This window comes from Excalfactoria chinensis, chromosome 4 (assembly GCF_039878825.1).
Source record: "Excalfactoria chinensis isolate bCotChi1 chromosome 4, bCotChi1.hap2, whole genome shotgun sequence".
NCBI lineage: Eukaryota > Metazoa > Chordata > Aves > Galliformes > Phasianidae > Excalfactoria > Excalfactoria chinensis.
Window position 1 is genome coordinate 68839437 of NC_092828.1, and position 19780 is coordinate 68859216.

General features: G+C 51.9%; 1 protein-coding gene across 1 annotated transcript; it reads left to right on the plus strand.

Moving 5' to 3' along the window:
* The first annotated feature begins 10328 nt into the window (after positions 1-10328).
* Positions 10329-16983, plus strand: HMGB3 (high mobility group box 3). Its single transcript, XM_072336017.1, has 5 exons — positions 10329-10434; positions 12740-12896; positions 13268-13407; positions 13908-14082; positions 14521-16983. Exons 2-5 carry the CDS (start codon positions 12747-12749, stop codon positions 14662-14664), a joined length of 609 nt encoding a protein of 202 aa, XP_072192118.1. The 5' UTR covers positions 10329-10434; positions 12740-12746; the 3' UTR covers positions 14665-16983.
* The last annotated feature ends 2797 nt before the right edge of the window (positions 16984-19780 follow it).

Genomic DNA, 19780 nt, shown 5'->3' on the forward strand with positions numbered 1-19780 from the left:
AAGCAGACGTTGCAGGCTCACGGCAAGGGAGGGTCCAGGCCATGTAGGTGATGTAAAGGCAATGCAGACTTTTCCTCTGCCCAGTGTGGTGCTTGTGAGGAGGGGCACGAAGGAGGAGGCACCTCCGCCGTTTTCACCCAGGAGTGACAAACTTTTCAGCTGAATAGGCTTGAATCACTCCCAGACATTTTGCTCCGTGTAGCAGAATTTCACCTTTCCTCCCATTAACTTGCACCGGTCTTGGCTTTGACTTCAGTAAGAGTCAGGGTCAGACCCAGGGTATATTTTCTGAAGTTACTCGTGCTGCTGCCGAAATTAAAATCTCATGAACGAGGGTCTGTCTGCACTGCAGCCTCAGTGCGGAATAATAGCGTGGCCTTTAGTCTCCGGAGATAGTTTAAAAACCTTCTCAAGGTCTGTGCTCCTCGTGGAAAAAATAACTCATACAATACTCGCCGCATCTGACGGAGTTGGCAGCCTTTGTTCAATACGGTAACAGAGCGTTGTGCGCCAAATTAATCAGGGATTCGACTCCACGCAGCCTTGTGCCTGGGAAACAGCGTGCTGCCAAGCCCTGCAAAGATGTGGGGGCATTGCAGGGAACACAGGCTGCTGGAGAGCATGTGTGATTTCTGTCTCAGCCATACCAGCCTGGGCTTGCTCAGGAGCTTTCCTTAGGACCAGCAGCGTGAGTTGCTCTTGCTGTCGCTGCAGTTGTGCTCGCAGAGCAGTATATCACCCGGCATTTTATGCTTGGCTGGGAAAGGGAGCCTGAATCCCTTGCTGCACAGCGAGCTGACAGGCTGGGGGCCAGCGCGCAACCCTCGGCATTTCTTATTTACTACAGACCTCTTAAATGAAGGCTATGAGATTTTCTCATTTACCATATTACTGTATGGAACCAATCACTATAAATTTAAATGGAGAGCTAGTAGGAGCACACTTACCTTTTATACAGTAATTGTGAGAGTGCCGCTGCTGAACTGCTGTTAGGATTATTCAGACCAGCTCAGGTTTCATTGTAAAACATTAGGCTGCAAGAGGTACTGTAAGGTGTGATTATTCTAAGAGGGTAAGTAGTAGTAGTAGGAAGCACTGCTGGTGGAATTACTACAACAGATAGGGAAGGCTTAGTAGCTGGAGAGCAGAGGGAGCTGAGGTGCGTAACCTGTCATGCAGAAATAACTGTCTGTGTATGGGGTCTTACCTGATTTGTCTGACCTGCACTGACTTGATCCTGAAATCACCAGGCATCATCTGAGCCCTCGGCTGGGTGTAGGTGTCAGCCCTGAGCCCATCCTTTGGGGGCTGAAAACGCAGGTACAGTAGCACAGCAAAAGTGTCATGCTGGTGCTCAAGCCACTGTGGTTACGCTGGTTTGGGGCAGTGGTGCTCTTTACTTGGTGGACCTACCGGCCAAGACCTGCCTGGGTCCAGCCAAGTTGGTGGAGAGACCCCTGGGCTCAGACTGAACGGACCATCAGCTCTTCCAGCCAGCAGAGGCCCCCAGCAAGGCAATCTGGCTGTGATGCATGCCCTGCTTCTCCGGAGCAGGGTGGGAGAGTGGGGATAACTGTTTGTTGGATGGGCAGTGGCTGGCCTAGGGTGGTCAGCCCAGCACAGGGGGACAAGGGACCAGGGCTGGGCTCATGGCCCTCAAGCCAGCTGCTGCCTGGGGGCCAGTGCTCTGCTTGATGTGCTGCCCAGTGCTGGAAGGGCTCTGGCTGAGCATGCTCAGCTGCCCAGCTTCAGACACTGCCACCTCCCCTTGGGAAGGATAAATCACTTGCAACTTTTGGTGGGAGATATGGAGAAAAGAGCAGTGCTGTATCTATGCTCCTCAGCCGCCTCGATTGTCACCTGTGATTGAGATTTTGGTTTTTGCATCCTGTATCATTTTCCTGTTATAACACATGCCTCTCGGCTGTCACTACAATGCCTCTTCTTGGCAGGGAAGGCAAATCTGAAAGCAAGCTCTTGAACGCTCTACTGTGCGAGTTCCTCAGATGATGTTTGTGTTTTTTCCCCTCATTACGCCCATTTTCAAATAATTCTCATGCTGGGAGTATATCTGAGCGCATAACAATAATATTCAACGTATGATAACTGCAGACAATTGTATCTATCCAAGCAGCCACATGGAAAACAAATGAGCTGATGGAAAAGCAGGAAAAAAAAAGTGCAAGATGAACTTGAGAGCACAGGTACCATTTTCACAGCAAGACCACACAACTTTACCATTTCCAGCTAACTGCTCCTCTCTTCATTTTCCCCTTCTCCTCAAGGAAAATCGGATGCTGCAAAACCATTTTTAGTTACTATGTTTTTTACCTCACCAACTCATGCAATAGTGGGGGAAAAAAAACAGTCTGTTATGGGCTAGATATATGAAAGCCACACACAGCTGAATTCCTGCCTGAGTTTTACCTATGGAATTCCATTGAATTGGGCTTTTGTAGCTGGAGCTCAGGACTGTGACACAGTCTAAACTGTCTGGGTATTTTTTAAATGCCACATAGGCTGGGATGCTGCTGTCCTGAAAGTGTGCCGCCTCTAATGATACGGGGAAGGAAGTTTGGGAGCTTTTTGATATCGTTTTTCCTTTTAATCTCTTCAGTTTTTTGTCTTCCTTTTATGATTGAAGCTATTTTTTCCTTGGAAAGGCATCTACTTTTTAGTTGGGGAACAGAACAAAGCTGAGACGCTTTGGAAGAGTTTTATCAAATGCCTTCATCTTGATAAGAGAAGTAATAGAAAAAAATTTGTTAATTGACTTCAGTGGAGTCTTTGATGATGGATATACAATATGAACCCTTGGTATCAATAGGAAACGTCTTCTAAACCTGAAATGGCTTAATAAACCTGAAAGAAAGTTGAAATAGTTACAAATGCGGGGAGGAAGCTTATTTTCCTTGATGATGGTTCGTAGTGTGCGTACACAGATGTATTTGTGTCTCTGTAAGGAGTGTGCACGCCCGAACCATATCACTTTAACAAGCAGTTACAGTGAAAGTCTGTTTGCTCTTTGTGATGCTTCTACGCTCCTATGCAAAACAGGAGTTAAATGTGTTAACAAAACAGGAGCTCAACAAATGTAAAGCAAGAAGAATAATTCAGGAGTACTTGACAGAAATGTGAACTTTTTATTAGTTTTTTTTTTCCTTCTAAATAAGTTGCTCCTTCCCCATTAGCAAGAATATGTGTGTGCACTTCTTGGCAGCATCCAGCTCAAATTGTCACACTATTTGACCCCAGCATACACAAAGGGGAAATGCACACTTTTCACTAATGCACATACATCCCAGCTGTGCACTGCAACACTCCCCTTCTCTTCTCCATTGCTTTACCATCCTGTTGTGTCTTTTACTTCCCTGCTGTCCTGTTGAGTGTTGTACCTCCGTGGGCTGACAGAAGGGTTTAGCCTCACTGGCTTTGTTCATGCTCTGGTGTCTCAGCTCACACCTGAGCTCGTTGCTGGGTGCTGCTTGGGAGCAGCCTGGAGCTGTGGTCTTCCAGCCAGCCTCGGCACCTGGGTGCTGTGTCAGTCTGGCCTGTGCCAGCACACATGAAGGGATTTACCACGGTATTCCAATGGGATCTGTGGTCCGTGTCAATCTCCAGGACTTGAGGCAGCTACTGGAAAGGTAGCTTGGTGCATCTGCTGGAGGCTGTCCTATCTCACCTTGATTATAGTGTAGCTGCGTACAAAGTGTGGTTACTGAAAATATTTCTGCCTTTTTGATAGGTTAATTGGTGGCATTTAGTTAACTGTGTGTATTATCTCGTAGCATCATTAAATCTAGAGTTAGGCAACTGATCAGTTCAAGTGCAGTCACTCAAGTCTGCTGCCACAGGAGGCCTACCTGAACCGCCCAGCGGCTTCCAGTTGTTGGAGCTGCTCTTTTCTGCCTGTTGCTATGGTGAAATGATAGCACCAAACTGATACCAAAAGGGAAGCAATATTTTCTGAACAGATTTATAAGGGGGGGGGGGGGGGGAAATAGGGGCAAAAAGGATATGGGGGAGAAAGGAAAGGAAGAATAAAAGCTTAAGGAATACGGAGGAGTTTCCTAAGCTAGCGCTTGTCTTTCTGCTTACCTGAAGGCACACCAAGCCCTTTGAAGAGGATCCAAGAACCATCCTGTGCAGTACTACCGTGGCAGGTTCTTTTTACAACCAATTATGCATTCTCCTGAGCTGTAAATATTAATCTGCTTGTATTTTTTCCTTGCATTTCAAGGGTAAGTGCCTATGGGTAGCGTGCTCGTTTTGTAGCTTCCCAGCTGGTCTCATAGAGCAGTGTTGTGCTGGTCACAGGTCAACAAAAGTGCTTTAGTCTCCCCCTTTGCAGGACCAGCACTGTCTGTTCTTTCTGACAATTACGTTTTTAACCTGCCTTAAAGGTCTGCAGTGTGGGCAGTGTGTTTCCCATGGGCTGCTGTCACACTGCAGCCTCCTGTTGTGTCTACTTCAGCCCGCAGCTCTGAGGGACACAGCTCCCTCCTCCTTCTCCCTGACCAAGGAGTTCATGCACCGCTCCTGACCTCAGCAGTCACACAGGCAGAGTGCCTTTAGCTGAGTTACACACCAGCAACAGGCTATGGCCAGACTCAGAGCTTTCTTTGGAAGCGTGCTGCATGGTAGTGTAGCACCAGGGGCCTGCCTCTTGTGGAAGGGTCCCTCAGTTTGGATACAGCATCAGAGACTGGGAAATGTTGTCCCATCTCCAGTTGTCCTGACTTCTTAATTTGGCTTTGGTGGGCTAGGTAGGTGGGTGCTTTTTTGGTTTGTTCTTCTTTTTTCCTCCTTCTCTCCCCTCCAGTACCTTTAACTTTCTGTTGTGGTGTTGTGTGGAAGCAGAAAAACCCCCTTAGGAAGCTGGAGGAGTTGAGAGTTTGCTCGTTGGGGTAGAACCTCTTTAAAAAAGAGATACGTGGAAGCATGTGGTCCCGTGGTAGCCAAGCATGGGAGGAGACTACTGAGCAAATCTTGTCGTGGGGGGAAGGATGTGTTAGGTAAGGGAGCAGAGAGGCACAAGGAGTGGAAGGAGGCAGCATGAGGGGACATGCAATTTCCAGGAATCTGGTAGTGTGGGAGGTGCTGTGCTGCGGCAGCCAATCTCCCAGAGCAGGTGTGCAGGGGCAAGGTGCCTGCTGCCATCCCCTGTGCTGCCTGGCAGCTTGTGCTGGGAAAGGGCCAAGTCTGAGGTGTGAAGGGAAGCAAAAAGAGAAGGGAAGAAGGGAGAGAAAGAAGAAGAGAAAGCCAAGAGAAGGAGCAATGTGACGAGAAGCGGGGAGAATCCACCTGCAAAGGTAGTAGCCGTTTCTGTTTATCTTACCGGCGTTTGCACTGCAAGGAGGTTTTGAACCGCTGCCTAATATGACCGTCAGTTATTCTAACTTGTGTTTCTCACCTCAGTCCCCATGAAGTGAGTTTGACAATAATTAATTTTGTGCGTGCGACTGGGAATGTATCCTACTCCTGCAGAGGTGTCAGCTTAATGGGATGTGGCTATGCAGGATAACAGGCTGCGCCGCCCCACTGGGGGATTGGGGTTGGAGGGTCATCTGTTCATCTGGTCTAATACTGAAATTGTTGGAGCACTATGTTTCTCAGAGTTGAAGTGGGTCAGATTAACCTCTGTCTCTCTGAATTTACGTGCTGGCAAGCTCCTAAAACACTATTGCTAATTTTATTTTCTATTTTCAGCACGTATTTAAGACAACTCTTTATTTTTTAATAGGTTAGAGGGGAAATATTCTCATTCGCTGAGATCCCAGCAAGCAATCACAAGTATTTTACAGTAGTTACAGGACTTGGAATTCAACCTTAGAGACTATACCCACACGTGGAAGTTCCACATGGGTAGGAGGGGATGGCTCCTCATTTTTACTACAGTCAAACTGCTGATGTAATAAATAAATACATTCTCATAACTAAAATCTCTGTCAACAGCTTTCAACTATGCCAGTTAGAGAATGGTTAACTGACCTCTTCATCTCTCCTGCATGTTAACACGGAAGGTCAGAGACGGGAGAAGCTAGGTCCAGACCGAAGGCTTTTCAAACAGCTCCCTAACCAGCCTAATGAATATGCTGTTGAGATGAACAGGTCATTTAGCACTTTTCTTGCCGCTATTGTCCATCCAACCTTAAATGTCAGCTCTGTCATTCTGATAGGCTGGTTTTGCTTAAGAAGGTTTCCTGGCTTTGTTAGGTTCCTAGGAGGGATTCCCCCCCCCTTCATTTCTAATTACTGGCAGCACCCTGCGGATGTGTGTATATCAGCCTTTCCTTTCAGGTCAAGTCTTCACTAGAGGACTTTGCCAGTGGGTAAGGGTTGTGAAAAGATGCGATCCAGACAGAAGTGGAAGTGCCAAATGGTTGTAATTACACCGTTAAAACTGCAGCTTCCCAACCACAGTGGGAAGAGCAAAGAGCAGGGTGGTTTTGATGTGCCGCTATAAAGAGCGCGTTGCAACATACTAAGACTGCAGCATCCACACCGGTAGCGTTTTGCAGAGCCAGTGTGATGGGGTGACACTGCCTGTGAACCTTCTAGCCTGGGACAGGGCCAATGGGAGGGACCACTCGCCAGCACCTGTAACCCCCAGCGGAGGTGGGCAGTTCCCAGTGGTGTTTCTACAGGGGCCCTGGGCACATCTTCAGCATGCTGATGTTGGATACCCTGGTTGCTTGAATAAACATGTCACAGGAACGGAGCTACACGCTTGATAGGACTGAATGTTTATCAGCAGTGTATTCGTGAACTTCACCCTGTGAGCAGCAGTGTGTGTACGCTTGTCTTGTTCCTGTGACCCACTGCACCTTGTTGGTGTTATGGGTGATGCTACCCGTGATGAAGATGGCCAACACAAGCGGCACTCTGACTTCTGTTGGACAAATCCAACAAAGACACGGCACCAGTTCAAACCTACAGTTGGGCTGAAATCATCCCAAGTGCTGAGCAAAGCATGGCATCGCTTGCTGGAGGTCAAGTGGAAATCAGTGTCGGGCAAACGTTCTGCCTTGAGGCAGCCTGGATGCAGATTGGGAAGGTCACTGGAGGTCTTGGGGAATAATCTTTCATATTCAGTTGTTGTCCTGTGAGACCCTCTGAGGTGTTTGTGGGTTCACTGATGAGAAGGGGTTGAGGTGCATTGTAAGGATGGCTGGCTGAACCATGGAGCTGGTGCTGGTGAAGATGCAGCTTCCATATTCCACCCATCACACGAGCACTTCCACAAATACCCTTTCAACGTTTCTGATTTCTGAAGGCCTTATGTACATGGTGGGCCATACTTTGTTGGCATCCTGACACGACTGGAGCAGGATGGACAGAGCTGAGATGCCCGTCCCCACCAAGCTGTGGCTGGTGTTCAGACAAGATCTGGCTGTTGGCTGAAAACAGGTGAACTTGACCTGGACCTCAGGCAGTTCTGGGGAGCAGAAGACAGAATTTCATTCGTAACTGTGGATGGCTTTGCTGTATCTGTATAATCCATTGATTTGTTGAAGGAGTCCTCGGTAGCTCCCAGACTCACTCACAGCAGCCTCCCTGTTTTAATCATCTCTAGCTGAGGAGGAGATGTCATTCCATGTTGGCAGGTATTGACTTGGCCTCAACAATTTGCAGCTCTGTTGTTTCCTGGAAAGCACCAACACGACCTACAGGGAAAGGAAGCCTTCGGTATTTGGCAGTGCCAGCTGGGACAAGACTTTGCAGTCAGTCTTCTCAGAAAGCGTTTGACACTGTCTGCTTCCTATGGGACCTCACCTTCAATTTTACGTTGCAGTCCTTATGTTCTAGGTACTTCCTGACCTGGGTCTTGCTGTGGAATGCAGGGTATGGCTTATAGTTGCTTGAAAATGTGGCGTATCTTTGCAGAATAAAGCCTGCCTGTAGCAATTGTGGGGGTCAGGTCACCCTGTCTGAAGGGTGGGTACAAGACTGTGCTTTGAGCTCTCTTTGCATCCTGGGATCATTGCAAGCCTTTCAAGAGCCAGGCATCCCGATGTTTCTTCTAGTTTCGAACTGTTTCTCGTGTTTACTATAGCATAAGGACGTGACAGTCTGTATTTAACAAAAGAAAATGGAGAACCCTAACAACTGCCAAACCCATACTTCTTAGGAGACACGGAAAGGCTCCCTCCCTTTCCTCATCCCAGTTACTAAGACATGGGTGTTTAGTTAAGATGCATTTGGGCAGGAGAGTAGAGCTGGTCCTTGGATGAGCTGCCATCCAAACCAATGCTGTCTGGTCCTGGCTGTACACGGCTGCACCCTCACTGCCTTGACTGTGGGACTCACCCAACTCCCTGTTACATTGGTTTGGTTCACTAAACCAGCAGAAAATTCAGCTGAGAAAGAAAGCTGAAGCGTGGGGCTCTGCTTTTGTGAAGTTAGTGAGCTATGTTGGCTCTCAGGGCTCAGGTGCCAGAGCCAGGCTGCAGGAGGAAGCGGGCTCACGTGGCCTGGAAGGTGTTGTGGAAAAACACTTAAGTCTGCTCAGCTAATTTTCTTGGTGCAGCGCAGCAAGGTGCTCAGATGCTGGGCCAGATGCAATGCGTGGTGCAGAGGGTGCTGGGGGAGTATTTGTTTTGGCAGTGGTGGCTCTGGGGTGAGTAGATGTGTTTTCTGGGGCGTTGTGTTCACCTGTTTATTACTCAGTCCTCCAGTGCTTTCAAAACTGTGCTATGATTGCTGGGACAAAACCTTCCACCCAGCTGTCCCCCAGCTGCCAGAGTATCTCCTTTGCCCCTTGACCAGCTGTCAGAATTTTCCTGACCTTCCTAGAACAAGCATCTCAGGGACTGTTTCTCTTGGCTTATGAGAAATGGGAGGGATGCTCAGGAGGTGATGAGCAGGGCTGCTCCAGCCTGGTGTGCTCTGTAGGCCGGTCATAACTGGAGGAAGAAGGTGTTCCAGAGCAAAAAAAAACCCATACAACTCCTGAGCTAAAGAAAAATAAATAAATAAAGCCTTAATTATTCAACTAGTTTGAAACGCTTTAAAGTATCCCTAAAAATAGGCGAGAGGGATGTTGTCAGCTACAAAGAGATCATCCTGCGGTAGTGTTGCTTGTGTTATTTTATGATGATGCTACAGAATAAAGTCCCTCAGGTAGGCTCATTAATGTTTATGAATGAGCCCCTTGTTTTGAGCTTTTGGTTTGAGAATGTGGAACTAGGGCGAGAGGTGAGCTGGGCTGGTTCTGCAGGGCGCTCTGCAGGACCCGGGGCAGCACGGAAGGTGGTCGTAGACCTTGGCAGCATCAGAGTGCAGACGATAACTGGGTTTGGGCTGAGAAGGAACAGGACTTTGGCTAAATTCTCTGCGAAACTCCGTGCCTTCCCAGAGGGTCAGCACGCAGGAGGCTTGCGTGGCTGCATCTCGTCGAGCGTTCTGATGTGAACTCTTCCAGCACTGCCAACCTGCAGCTGTGTGCTGTGAGATCCACGAGGGCTCGCGGTGAACCCGCTGCCTGGCGGGGCTCCTTGTCACTATCTGTTCCTTAAAGAGAGCAACCGCTCCTTCTGGTTATCTGTACGTGCCTTCCACCCCAGCCCTAGATCAACAGCTCGGTTCTCCGAGCCGGCCGCAGTAGCAGACCGGCGGAGGAAGCTGCCCCTTCCTTCAAGGCAGCGGGATACCGTGCGCTGGCTCTGGCGTAGTTTCGGGCCCGAGCGCGCGTTGAGGTTCTTTGAGGTTCCGGGTGCTCTGGTGGCCCGTGCGGTGTTAGCCCGGGTCGGTGCCGGGAATGCGGAGCCGCTGTACCGCGCCAATGATGTGCTGTCCGGGCGGCCCCTCCTGCCCCGCGCAGCTGTCAGCAGCGGGACGGGACTCGCCCGCTGTCGTGCCTGGCAGAACCGAACTCTGCAGACGGGGCAGGACATCGGGACCTCGCGGTCCGGAGACGGGAACCGCCGAGGAGCAGCTGCTGGAGGAGGGCGCTCCCCACAACGCAGCGGGGGTCTCCGTGCTCCCCGCAGCCCCGCTCCCCTTTCTCGCTCCGCGTTGCTTTGCGGACCGCTTCCTAAACGGGGCAGAGAGCGCGGCGCCGCCAAGAGCCCACCGCAGCGGGGGCGGCACCGGGCTCGACCCCATCCTTCTGGGGGACACCCGTATAGCGGAGCCGTCGCAGCCACGTGGTTGGAGCAGCTCTATCGGGGCGCGGGCCGGGCCGCGCTCCCCGTTCCCCGGCGGGCGCTCGTTTTGAACGAATGACCTCACCCGCGCCCGCCAACCGCCGGGCTGCCGCGCTTAATATTCATGAGGCGGCGAGCCAATCGGCGGGCGAGGAGGTTGTTTTAAACGGCGGAGCCCCGCAGCCAATCAGGCCGCTCTCGTAGGCAGCCAACGCGAGGCTGAGCCGCGCCGAGCCCGCGCCGTGCCCTGCGCTCAGCTCCTGCCACACTGCCGCGAACAATACAGGTACGTGCGGCCCCGCCGCAACTTTTCGGGGGGCGGCTGCCCCCTGTGCGCCCCGCCCTGCCCCGCGCTGCCGTCCGTCTCCTCTCGCTCTACCGGGGCTTGCTTTTTTTTTTTTTTTTCCCCCGTTTTTTTTTTTTTTTTTTCCGCTTTTTTTTTTTCTTCCGTTTTTTTTATTTTTTTTTTTCCTTATTAAAAAAAAAAAAAAGATTTCCCCAAAACTTTCTCCCCTCGCGCGGGTCGCGGCGGGGCCGGGACACATAACGCGCGGCGCGGTGCCTCGGGTGGAGTGGGGCGCGGCGGCTGCCCCGTCCCCGTTCCTCGGTGCTGCCCAGCCGGGACCTCCCCCCCCCCGCGCGCCCCGGGGCGCCCCGCGCCCACCCGCTCGTTCCGTAGGGCCGCTGCCCGCCGTGGGACCGCCGCTTCGCGCCGCCGCCGCCCCGTCCCGCCCGGGCCGGGATCCTCCCTCCGCCCGCTGCCGCCGCTCGGCCCCGGCCGTGTGCCCCGGGTGGGAGCGGCGCGGCGGGGGAAAGTTGCAGCCGCGCGGCGCAGCGCCGTGCCGCCGCGGGCTCCGCATTAACATGGCTGTCGCTCCGGCGGTGACAGGGAGCTGCGCCGCGTCCGGCCCGGCGCTGGGACCGCGGCCGCCGCCTCCGGCGCCCCGATCCTTTCCGTCCGCCCGCGCCGCCGCTCTCCGGTCCGGCCCGGGCCGCTCGTGGGGCTGCACTCGCGGCGGCTGCTGCGCCGTGCCCGCCGCGCATAACATGGCTGGCGCCGGAGCGCGGCGCGGGGAAGAAAGACGTGCGGCGGCGGGAGGGGGTCGCGGCGGGGGATCGCTCCCCCCCAGCGCCCCGCCGGGGGCCCAAACCCTTCGCTTTCGGTCCGGGCCGTCCCCCCCCGTCGCCCCGCGCCCTCGGTCGGGCCGTGGGGGGGGCCGCCCGGAGGCTCGCGGCACTTTTTTCTCGCGGCGCGGAGGAGCGGAGCCGCGGCTATAATGGCTGCACGGGAGCCTTTGTTACAGAGCATTGCGCTAGGCAGGCTGGGGGGGGGGGGGGCGCCTTCAGCCCGCTCCGCGCCCCGGCCCCGCCGCCCCCGCGCCCGTGGGGCCGCCCCGGAGCCCCTTCCCGCCGGGGGCGGTGTTTCGGCGGGGCCGAGGCCGGGGGCGGCGGGCGCGGGGGCAGAGCGCGGCGGAGGGGGAGCGCGGCTTTGTTAGCGCGCGGCGCCGGCAGAAGCCATCTTAGCGAGCGGGGCCGGCCCGGGCGCGCGGCGCGGCCGCCGCTCCCGCTCCCCGCTCCGAGCCGAGCCCCGCCGCCGCGGGCCGTGCCGCCGCTCCGCCGCCCCCGACCGCCGCCCCGCGCCCCCCGCCCGGCACCCCGCTGTATTTCAGGGGCAGTTTCTTTCATCGGGAGGCGGCGCACAAAATGGAAGATGAATTATCGGTGTCCGTCGCTGCCGCTGCCCCCTCCGCCCGCCCGCCGTGCCGCCGGCCCGGCCCCGCCGCAGGTGCCCGCTGCCGCCGTCGGTGACCTTGGCGGCGGGGGCAGAAGATGGCGGGAGGAGGCCGGGCCTGCGCGCCCCGAACTTCGCGGCCAGGCCGCGGCCCGTCCCGCGCCTCGCCCCGCCGGCCCCGAGCGGTGTCAGCAGCGGGCCGGGCCCTCCGGCCCCGTGGCGGCACCTTGCCGTGTTGCACCGATAAACACCGGGTCTTCAGACCGCTGGAAAGCCGTGAATAGGGAGCGCTGCTGTGGGAATGTTTGTGTTCCCCGAGGGAACAACAGACGGGGTGGGGGAGATCGGTCCCGAAGTTTGCCCTGTGCTCCCAGCCTTGTGCTGGCTGAGGCGTGCTCACCTGCCTGTACCCACCCTTAGAGTGCTCCTGTGGGGTGGGATCTGAGTGGCCTTTCACCTGGGGAGCTGCCCCCAGCATGGGGATGAGGCATAGCTGGTGCCGAACGTGTGGCTCTAGCCTTGCTGTGGAGACCAACTCAAACACCTCCTACTGGTTTCTGAGTAGTGCTTTATGGGCAGCAGTATCGTGAGCCCAATGGCCCCGGTTCCCATCCTTTGGCTTAATGTAAACGTATCGATGTAAAACTTTAGTTGTGATGGGTTCCACTTGGCTTAGGTCTTCAGCCCAAGGAAGAATAACTGCAGAACCACGTGGGAGACAGCAGGAGGTGTTGTGGGAAGAGAGGTGTGAGTGAGGGCAGGTTGCTTCTGGGGGTGTTGATGTACAAACAGGTGCACGTTGTGCACACACCTGAGTGTTCTGAAGCTCACGCGTTCCGTTCTCCCTTCTGCCTCGCAGAGTCAGGATGGCTAAAGGTGACCCGAAGAAGCCCAAGGGCAAGATGTCTGCCTATGCCTTCTTTGTGCAGACGTGCCGTGAGGAGCACAAGAAGAAGAACCCAGAGGTTCCCGTCAACTTTGCAGAGTTCTCTAAGAAGTGCTCAGAGAGGTGGAAGGTACTTAATTTGAAGTGATGACTTGTCCTGTTATCTGCTTGCGTTGCCTGTGCCGATCTGAGGGCAGAGGGGGATGCTGCTACTGCTGCTCTGGTCCGCATGCTGCGTCCCTGCCCTGTGTTCTGCTGTCGTCCCCTGTAAGAGCTGTGAGCTCTCGTGCCAACCTGGCCGCCTCCCTTGCACAGTGCTGGCTGTGGCCACTGTTCTGGCCAGGACCTTGGTCCCCACAGTGGTCCACTAGAAAACAAACACATTCTGAAACGGCCCTGTGGAGCTGGCATGCGTTGGCTTGTGTACTCAAAGTTTGCCAGCTATTGAACATTGGGTGATCACGTGGCTCGGTGTCTTGTGGTTTTTGTGTGTTTTTCTAGACCATGTCAAGCAAGGAGAAGGCTAAATTTGATGAAATGGCAAAGGCCGATAAGGTACGATATGATAGAGAAATGAAGGACTACGGCCCAGCTAAGGGTGGCAAGAAGAAGAAGGACCCCAACGCCCCAAAGCGACCACCGTAAGTACCTGAGGCACGGTGTGCACGGCTGTGACCGTGCTTCATCTTGCAGCGCTTACAACTTGCCTGTTACTTGTGACAGAAGAGTTCAGTGGGACGTACTGTGGGTGTTGAAGTACTGATGGTGTTGATAGTGTTTTGTGAGACTCTGGGCTGCCGGTAACCCTGAGCATGTGGAGTGCTGGCAGAGCTGTCAATACTCGGTGCCCTTAAATCACTGTGGTGAGGGATGTGGACAGCAGGGCTGCAGTGAGACTTGTACATCCAAGTGGAATTGCAGAGGGGAGGAGATAGAGTATAATAGAAACAAAATAAGGTCTAATGCTGCGTGTTCGGCCCACGGTAAAATCAAAATAGGTACTATCAAAAAATAATAGTTAAAAAACCAACTTGTTGTCCACTCGTAGGTGTAGGTGAGAATGTTGTGCTGCGGGGCAGGGAGGGGCTGCTGCTGGGGTGTGCTGCTGTGCTGATCCCTGTCCTCTGGTGCTTCTCCCCAGGTCTGGCTTCTTCCTGTTCTGCTCAGAGTTCCGCCCCAAGATCAAGTCCACAAACCCTGGCATATCCATTGGGGACGTAGCAAAGAAGCTTGGTGAAATGTGGAACAACCTCAGCGATGGTGAAAAGCAGCCTTATAACAATAAGGCCGCTAAGCTGAAGGAGAAGTACGAGAAGGTAAGGCTGTTGAAACGCGTCTCTCCTTGCGGGCTCCTTTGCTGGTGCCTCTGTGTGACAGACGGAGCTGAGCAGTGGGGGCTGTTGGCGGTTAGGCGCTCTCGTCGTGCTGCAGGGCCCAGCTCTCACGGTGGATGCAGTTCAGGTTCCAGTCGGGTAGAGGCAGGCAGGTGCGTTCCGACAGGGAGGAACGTCCCCAGGCAAAACACACCTGTAGCTGCAGCGGAGTTTGCCGTGCTGTTAGGGGAACTGTGTCCTGCTAGCAGGGAGGTGACAAGAGGTTGGCTTCCCTTACCCTCAGACAATTAATGATGAGAGCGGGGCTCAGGGCTGCCCGCCCGCTGGGGCCGTGGCTGCAGGAAGACAGTCCCGCACTGCTGTGTAAACGTTGGGTGTTTGGCACTTAGAGCAAATTAAGACGTCCCCTTGACTTTGCAGGATGTTGCAGACTACAAGTCTAAAGGAAAGTTTGATGGCGCAAAGGGAGCGGCAACCAAAGCTGCTCGGAAAAAGGTAGAGGAAGAAGACGAAGAGGAGGAGGAGGATGAAGAAGAGGAGGATGAAGATGATGATGACGAATAAAACTGTACTATACTTGTCTCCATGTGAATACCATAGAGTAGGGGAAACACCGTCAATGCGGCACCTCTCATTTGAGATGGCGCCTCTTGCCCTTATTAGGCTTAATTAAAAAACAAACAAACAAAAAAAGAAATAATTTGGATTCCGATCGCGTTGTAGTTTCTAAAAGTGCTCTAGAAATTGTAACTGGTTTACATGAAGTGGCCATGGGTGTAATTAGCACCCTGAAACTGTATCAAAGTTGTACATATTTCCAAACATTTTTAAAATGAAAAGGCCCTCTAGTGTTCTCCTAACTCTGTGCACTTTGCTGTTGGTGTAACAAAGCATTTAAAAATGTTTCAAGCATTTTTTTAATTTGTAAGGTGGTGTTACTATATGGTTATTGGCTAGAAAATCCTGGGTTATAAACTGTACATATCTATAGTTTGTAAAAACTAGACAGATTCTTGTGGTACATGCTTAGAGTTATGATGCCTTAGAGGAGCAGTGATTACTGGAGAGGCCGTACGTTCCCCGGGGTGCCATGGCCCGAAGCATGCACTGTGAGGGTAGATCTATTTACACTACAGTGGGCGTCCATTTAGCTTAAAGTTGTCTTTCTGTATATAGTGAAATAGCATTCTGCTGCCATTCTTAGTTGTGGAAGGGGGTTCAGCTGGCATGAGAAGTGTACGGAATTTTTTTAGTTAAGTGCGGTAGTTTTTAAACTGAAACTGTAGACATCTCTTCATCGTCAACCTCAGTGAAGAGCCGGTGCAGCAAACTGAAGTTCAAAAACACTCTGTACTTAAAAAACGGATTTGCAACGTTCTGGGTTTTGGTTTTATTTTGTTTTTTTTTTTGTTTTTTTTTTTGTTTTTTTTTTTGTTTTTTTGGTTTTTTTTTTTGTATGTTTAGAATGCTGAAATGTTTTTGAAGCAAAATAAACAGTATTACATTTTTAAAACCGTTCTCGACGACACTCGGAATTTCTGGTTTTAAAAGGATCTTGGAACAAGAGCGAGAGGTTCATTTCGAAGTCTGTGGCATCCCTCAGGGCTGGTGACTTAAGAAACATTCTGACTCAAGGATTAAACGTATAAAATAAATGGTGGCCAGCCAAAACTGGCTGAATTGAAAGAGAAGGCTGCTCCAGCTAATATGCAATCCTAACTGTTTATGGCTGAGTGGCATAAGATGCTATGCAAGTTTGAACTTTATTACTTGAACTTGGGAGCCTAAATGAACATTCATGACGTAATTGTTTGTTTGTGTGTGTATATAGCAGCATTCAGAGATGCAGAGAAAGGTAGGTGGCTAGGAATGAGGCTGATACTATGGAATAAGTATAAAAGCATAGTTTGGATTTTTTTTCTTTTTAATTTCTTTTTTTATTTTTATTTTTTCCAGTTGTGTTGGGTAAATTTATAGCCCGAATGCATTGCTGTACATATTAAAATGTGCCTTTTTTGTCCTGTGTTAAACTGTTTCAGACTTGTGGTTTTTTTCTAGCATCTTAACCCTCGGCAGGAGTGAGGCGCCTAGGCTGGCTGCTGCACTAGGAGTGTGCTGCAGGTGCTCCGCTCTGTGTCCTTCCCAATGACACCAGGTGACCGGGTGCTGCAGGGCAGGGGCATGGCACACCTCTTTTCCCTCTGCCGGCACTGACTGCAGCGCAGACCTGATCTTCCCAATTGCAGCGGGGTGTCCCCCTGCCTGGGATCGAGCTACTGTGCTCAGTCCTGGTCTGGTGGCTCTGAGCCTCTCCCTCACGTTCTGGCTGTGGCTTGCAGCCCATCTGCTTGGCCAGGGGGAGGTGGGCATGCAGGCACGCTTGTGGTGACACCATCAGATGTGTGCTGCCGCATGCCGCCCGCTTGGCAGGAGAGGATAAGTGCTCAGTGGGTATATGGGTGCTGCCAGCAACTGCAGTTGCACGAGGGCCAGGCTTGCAGGCAGGAGAAGCAATGATGGTGAGGAGAAACAGCTTCATCGCCTGACTGGGCGTGTGTCTGGCTTTCTGTGACCTCTCGATAACTGCGGTATTGTGGCGAAACACTGATCTAATGCTGAGATAGAGTAGGACCCGAGAGCAAAAACAAGTTAGAAACTTTTATGGAATATAACCGCACGTGGTGATTTTTGTTTTCTTCTTTTTTTATGGTTTAGTGTTGGTTGGATCTTGGAAATATTTCTGTAATTGCTTAACGATGGCAATTCTTAAATGTCTTTAATGAACTACAACAAAAGAAGTGTGAAATTGGCTCCCATTTTATGGGAAGTTGTGTTTTTAAAAGGCTGAATAAAACCGTGCCTGGAAAAGAAACAGGTACCCTTGTATCGCCTGCCTTTCCTGTTCCTCGGGTCATGAGGGAGAAGACTGGAGATGCCAGCACGTGGAAATGTGATGGGAAGTGGTGGAGCAGAAGAGAAAAGCGATGGCATCGTTTCAGGAGCTCTAATGCCGTTCCTATTGTCTAGTTGGCAAAATCTGCCTTTAGCCACATATGGGAATTAGTGTAGATCGCTGCTGTGCAAATCGAGCTTGGCTTTGAATTAACTGCTAGTGAGCTGAGGCCCTATTGATAGTATTAGCAAAGAAGAGCTGGAGCTGACACCTCTTTGTCTTTGTTATATTGGAAACCTATCAAGTTGCAGGGCTCGATGAAGGCCTTGGGCTGTAGGCACTACCTATTCCTGCCTGGCAAATAACTGAAATACGGCATGCCTGGGGGATGCTGGTCAATACACTGCTAGCACAGGACCCTGGGGGCTTGAATTTGGGTATTGCAGATGCAGTGCTGGTGCTTCTATCCTCTTGGTGCTCTGCCATTGATAAATACCGCAGTGTGAATGTATATAAATAGCGTAGGATTTTTTCCCCCACTCCACCACCGCTGATTTGTGTTCAGAGATGTTGTCATCTGAAGTATTGGGAACTGCTTAATTTCACACGGCTGGGTTTATTTGATAGAATGCTCTGACATGTTTGTGGTGTTCCAAACAGACGGTTCTGCTTTGGGCTGCTGTGCAGCTGAAACTTCCTTGCTCAACTTTACGCCGGATCTGTGCAGAGTAAATGTGTCTCTTATTAGCTCCATTCTGCGTAGAGAAGGATAACGAAGAAATAGATCTGAGGGGAGGGATGGAGGGGGACTTCCCCTTGTGTGACTTTGCTGGAGCTGGCTATGAAATGGCTTTTGTTCCCAAAGTGTGCTCCGTTACATCACCCTGTGCACCTGCCTGAGGGGAGCTGGTCTCAGTCTGTGCAGTGGCTGTGGGACCCGTTCACCTCTCTGGGAAGGCAGGTGGTGCTGGGCTGTGTTCGGGGCCGTGCTCAGTCCTGACAGCATGCGAACTGCTGAAATGCAACGTGTCCTCAAACCAAACTGGCTGGGGAAGGTGTAGCACGGACAGGGCTGTGCTGATGCAGGGTAGAGCCTGCCCTTTCCCTTGCTCAGCTCCACAGTGTGGCAGGGAGAGCTGGGGCTGCGAGGCGGTGCTCTCCTGCTGCTCTGTAGCCCATACAATTGTAAATCAGGTTGAAGTCTGGTAAATGTTTTGTGTGAACTGAATGCACGCCCTGGGACTTGGGCGGGCTCTGAGGTGGAACTGCTTCAGCGCAGCCCCAACACGGGGGGTTGGCCCTCAGCAAAGGCAGTGCTATGGGATTGCTTCCTGCTGCTTGTGTCGGTACCCTAACGCGTGTGTTTTGTAGGGGGAGGTGTGGAGCAGCTCCAGGCATGTGCTAATGGCCCAGCCTACCTCTGGGGCTGCTTGGGGCCATGGCTGCCAGTAGCATCTTGGGGAGCATTCAAAAAGCGTGGCCAGCAGGTGGAGGGAGGTGATCCTACCCCTCTACTCTGCCCTAGTCAGGCCACATCTGGAGTGTTGTGTAAAGTTCTGGGCTCCCTGGTATAAAAAAGACAGGGATCTCCTGGGAGGAGTCCAGCGGAGGGCCACAAAGATGACACAGGGCCTGGAGCATCTCTCTTACGGGGGAAGACTGAGTGACCTGGATTTGTTCAGCCTTGAGCAAATATGATTCAGAGAGGATCTGATCGGTGTCTATAAAAATCTAAGGTGTGGGCAGCAAAGGGATGAGACCAGTCTTTTCTGAGTGGTATGTGGTGGCAGGACAAGTGGAAATGGCCACAAACTGAAGTATACGAAGTTCTGCACAAATACGTGTAAGAACTTCTTCACAGTGAGGGTGATGGAGCCCTGGAACAAGTTGCCCAGGACTCTCCTTCTGTGGAGATTTTGATTGCATTCGCCAGGAGTCATCTCCCAAATAAGAACAAGAAGTTTCTGCTTATTTATTTACTTGCTCTGCAGTCTTTGCATTTTTCCCTTGTTCCTCGAGGAACATAAGCGGCGTTCTGTGTACATGTGGCATAGCAGCCCACAAACTCCCTTTGTGACTTTTTTCTTTCATGGAGGAGAAATGCATTCAGGAAAAGCAAGGCCCTGACAATGAGAATCAAGCGTTTCTAAATATGGACATCCCTTTTTGGACTAAAAAGTCTTTTTTGTACCATGCATATTTCCCCTGTTAATCATTTCCTTTTGTTCCTCGCAAACTTTGGTCCTCTGATGTTATGGAAGGAATTACAGCTGCTGTGTTTGTAAACTTTACGTTGTGTTAGCTGGTTTGTATCTTCGTGGATCTGCTGAGCTGTTTCTTTGTGAGCAGAAAGGCCAGCACTCCGGTTACTCACCCTTTTCCTTTTTCCAGCAGTCATATTTGGCCTCAGCCTGTCTTGAAATATTGGGGATTTTACAGGCCAGCGATCTCCTCTTGGTCCCATTCACCGCTTTTGTGTTGCACTAATTGCCTTGATAAAGGCGGAGCTGAGGATGGAGAAGTGCTTCTCCTCCAAGGTGAAATGTGAGAGGGAAGGGGGAAATATTCAGATGTTCACTAGCAGCTGGGTAAGCTGAATGCATCAGAAATCAGCCAGAGCTCAGACTAAGTAGGGGATTATGAGTCTGGGGCGGGAGGGAGGCTGGACATCTGGAAGCCTGCTGTGCTGGTGGCGGCTCGGCTGGCCACTGGGCATGGCCATTGTCAGGGGCTGCTCCGAAACCAGTTACTTGTGCTATGTGTAGAGCAACCCCTCCCTACCAGAGT

Coding starts and splice junctions, on each gene's coding strand:
- HMGB3 (XM_072336017.1), top strand. CDS start 12,747: ATGGCTAAAGGTGACCCGAAGAAGCCCAAGGGCAAGATGTCTGCCTAT. Junction 13,408..13,907: donor AACGCCCCAAAGCGACCACC/GTAAGTACCTGA, acceptor GCTTCTCCCCAG/GTCTGGCTTCTTCCTGTTCT. Junction 14,083..14,520: donor TGAAGGAGAAGTACGAGAAG/GTAAGGCTGTTG, acceptor TTGACTTTGCAG/GATGTTGCAGACTACAAGTC.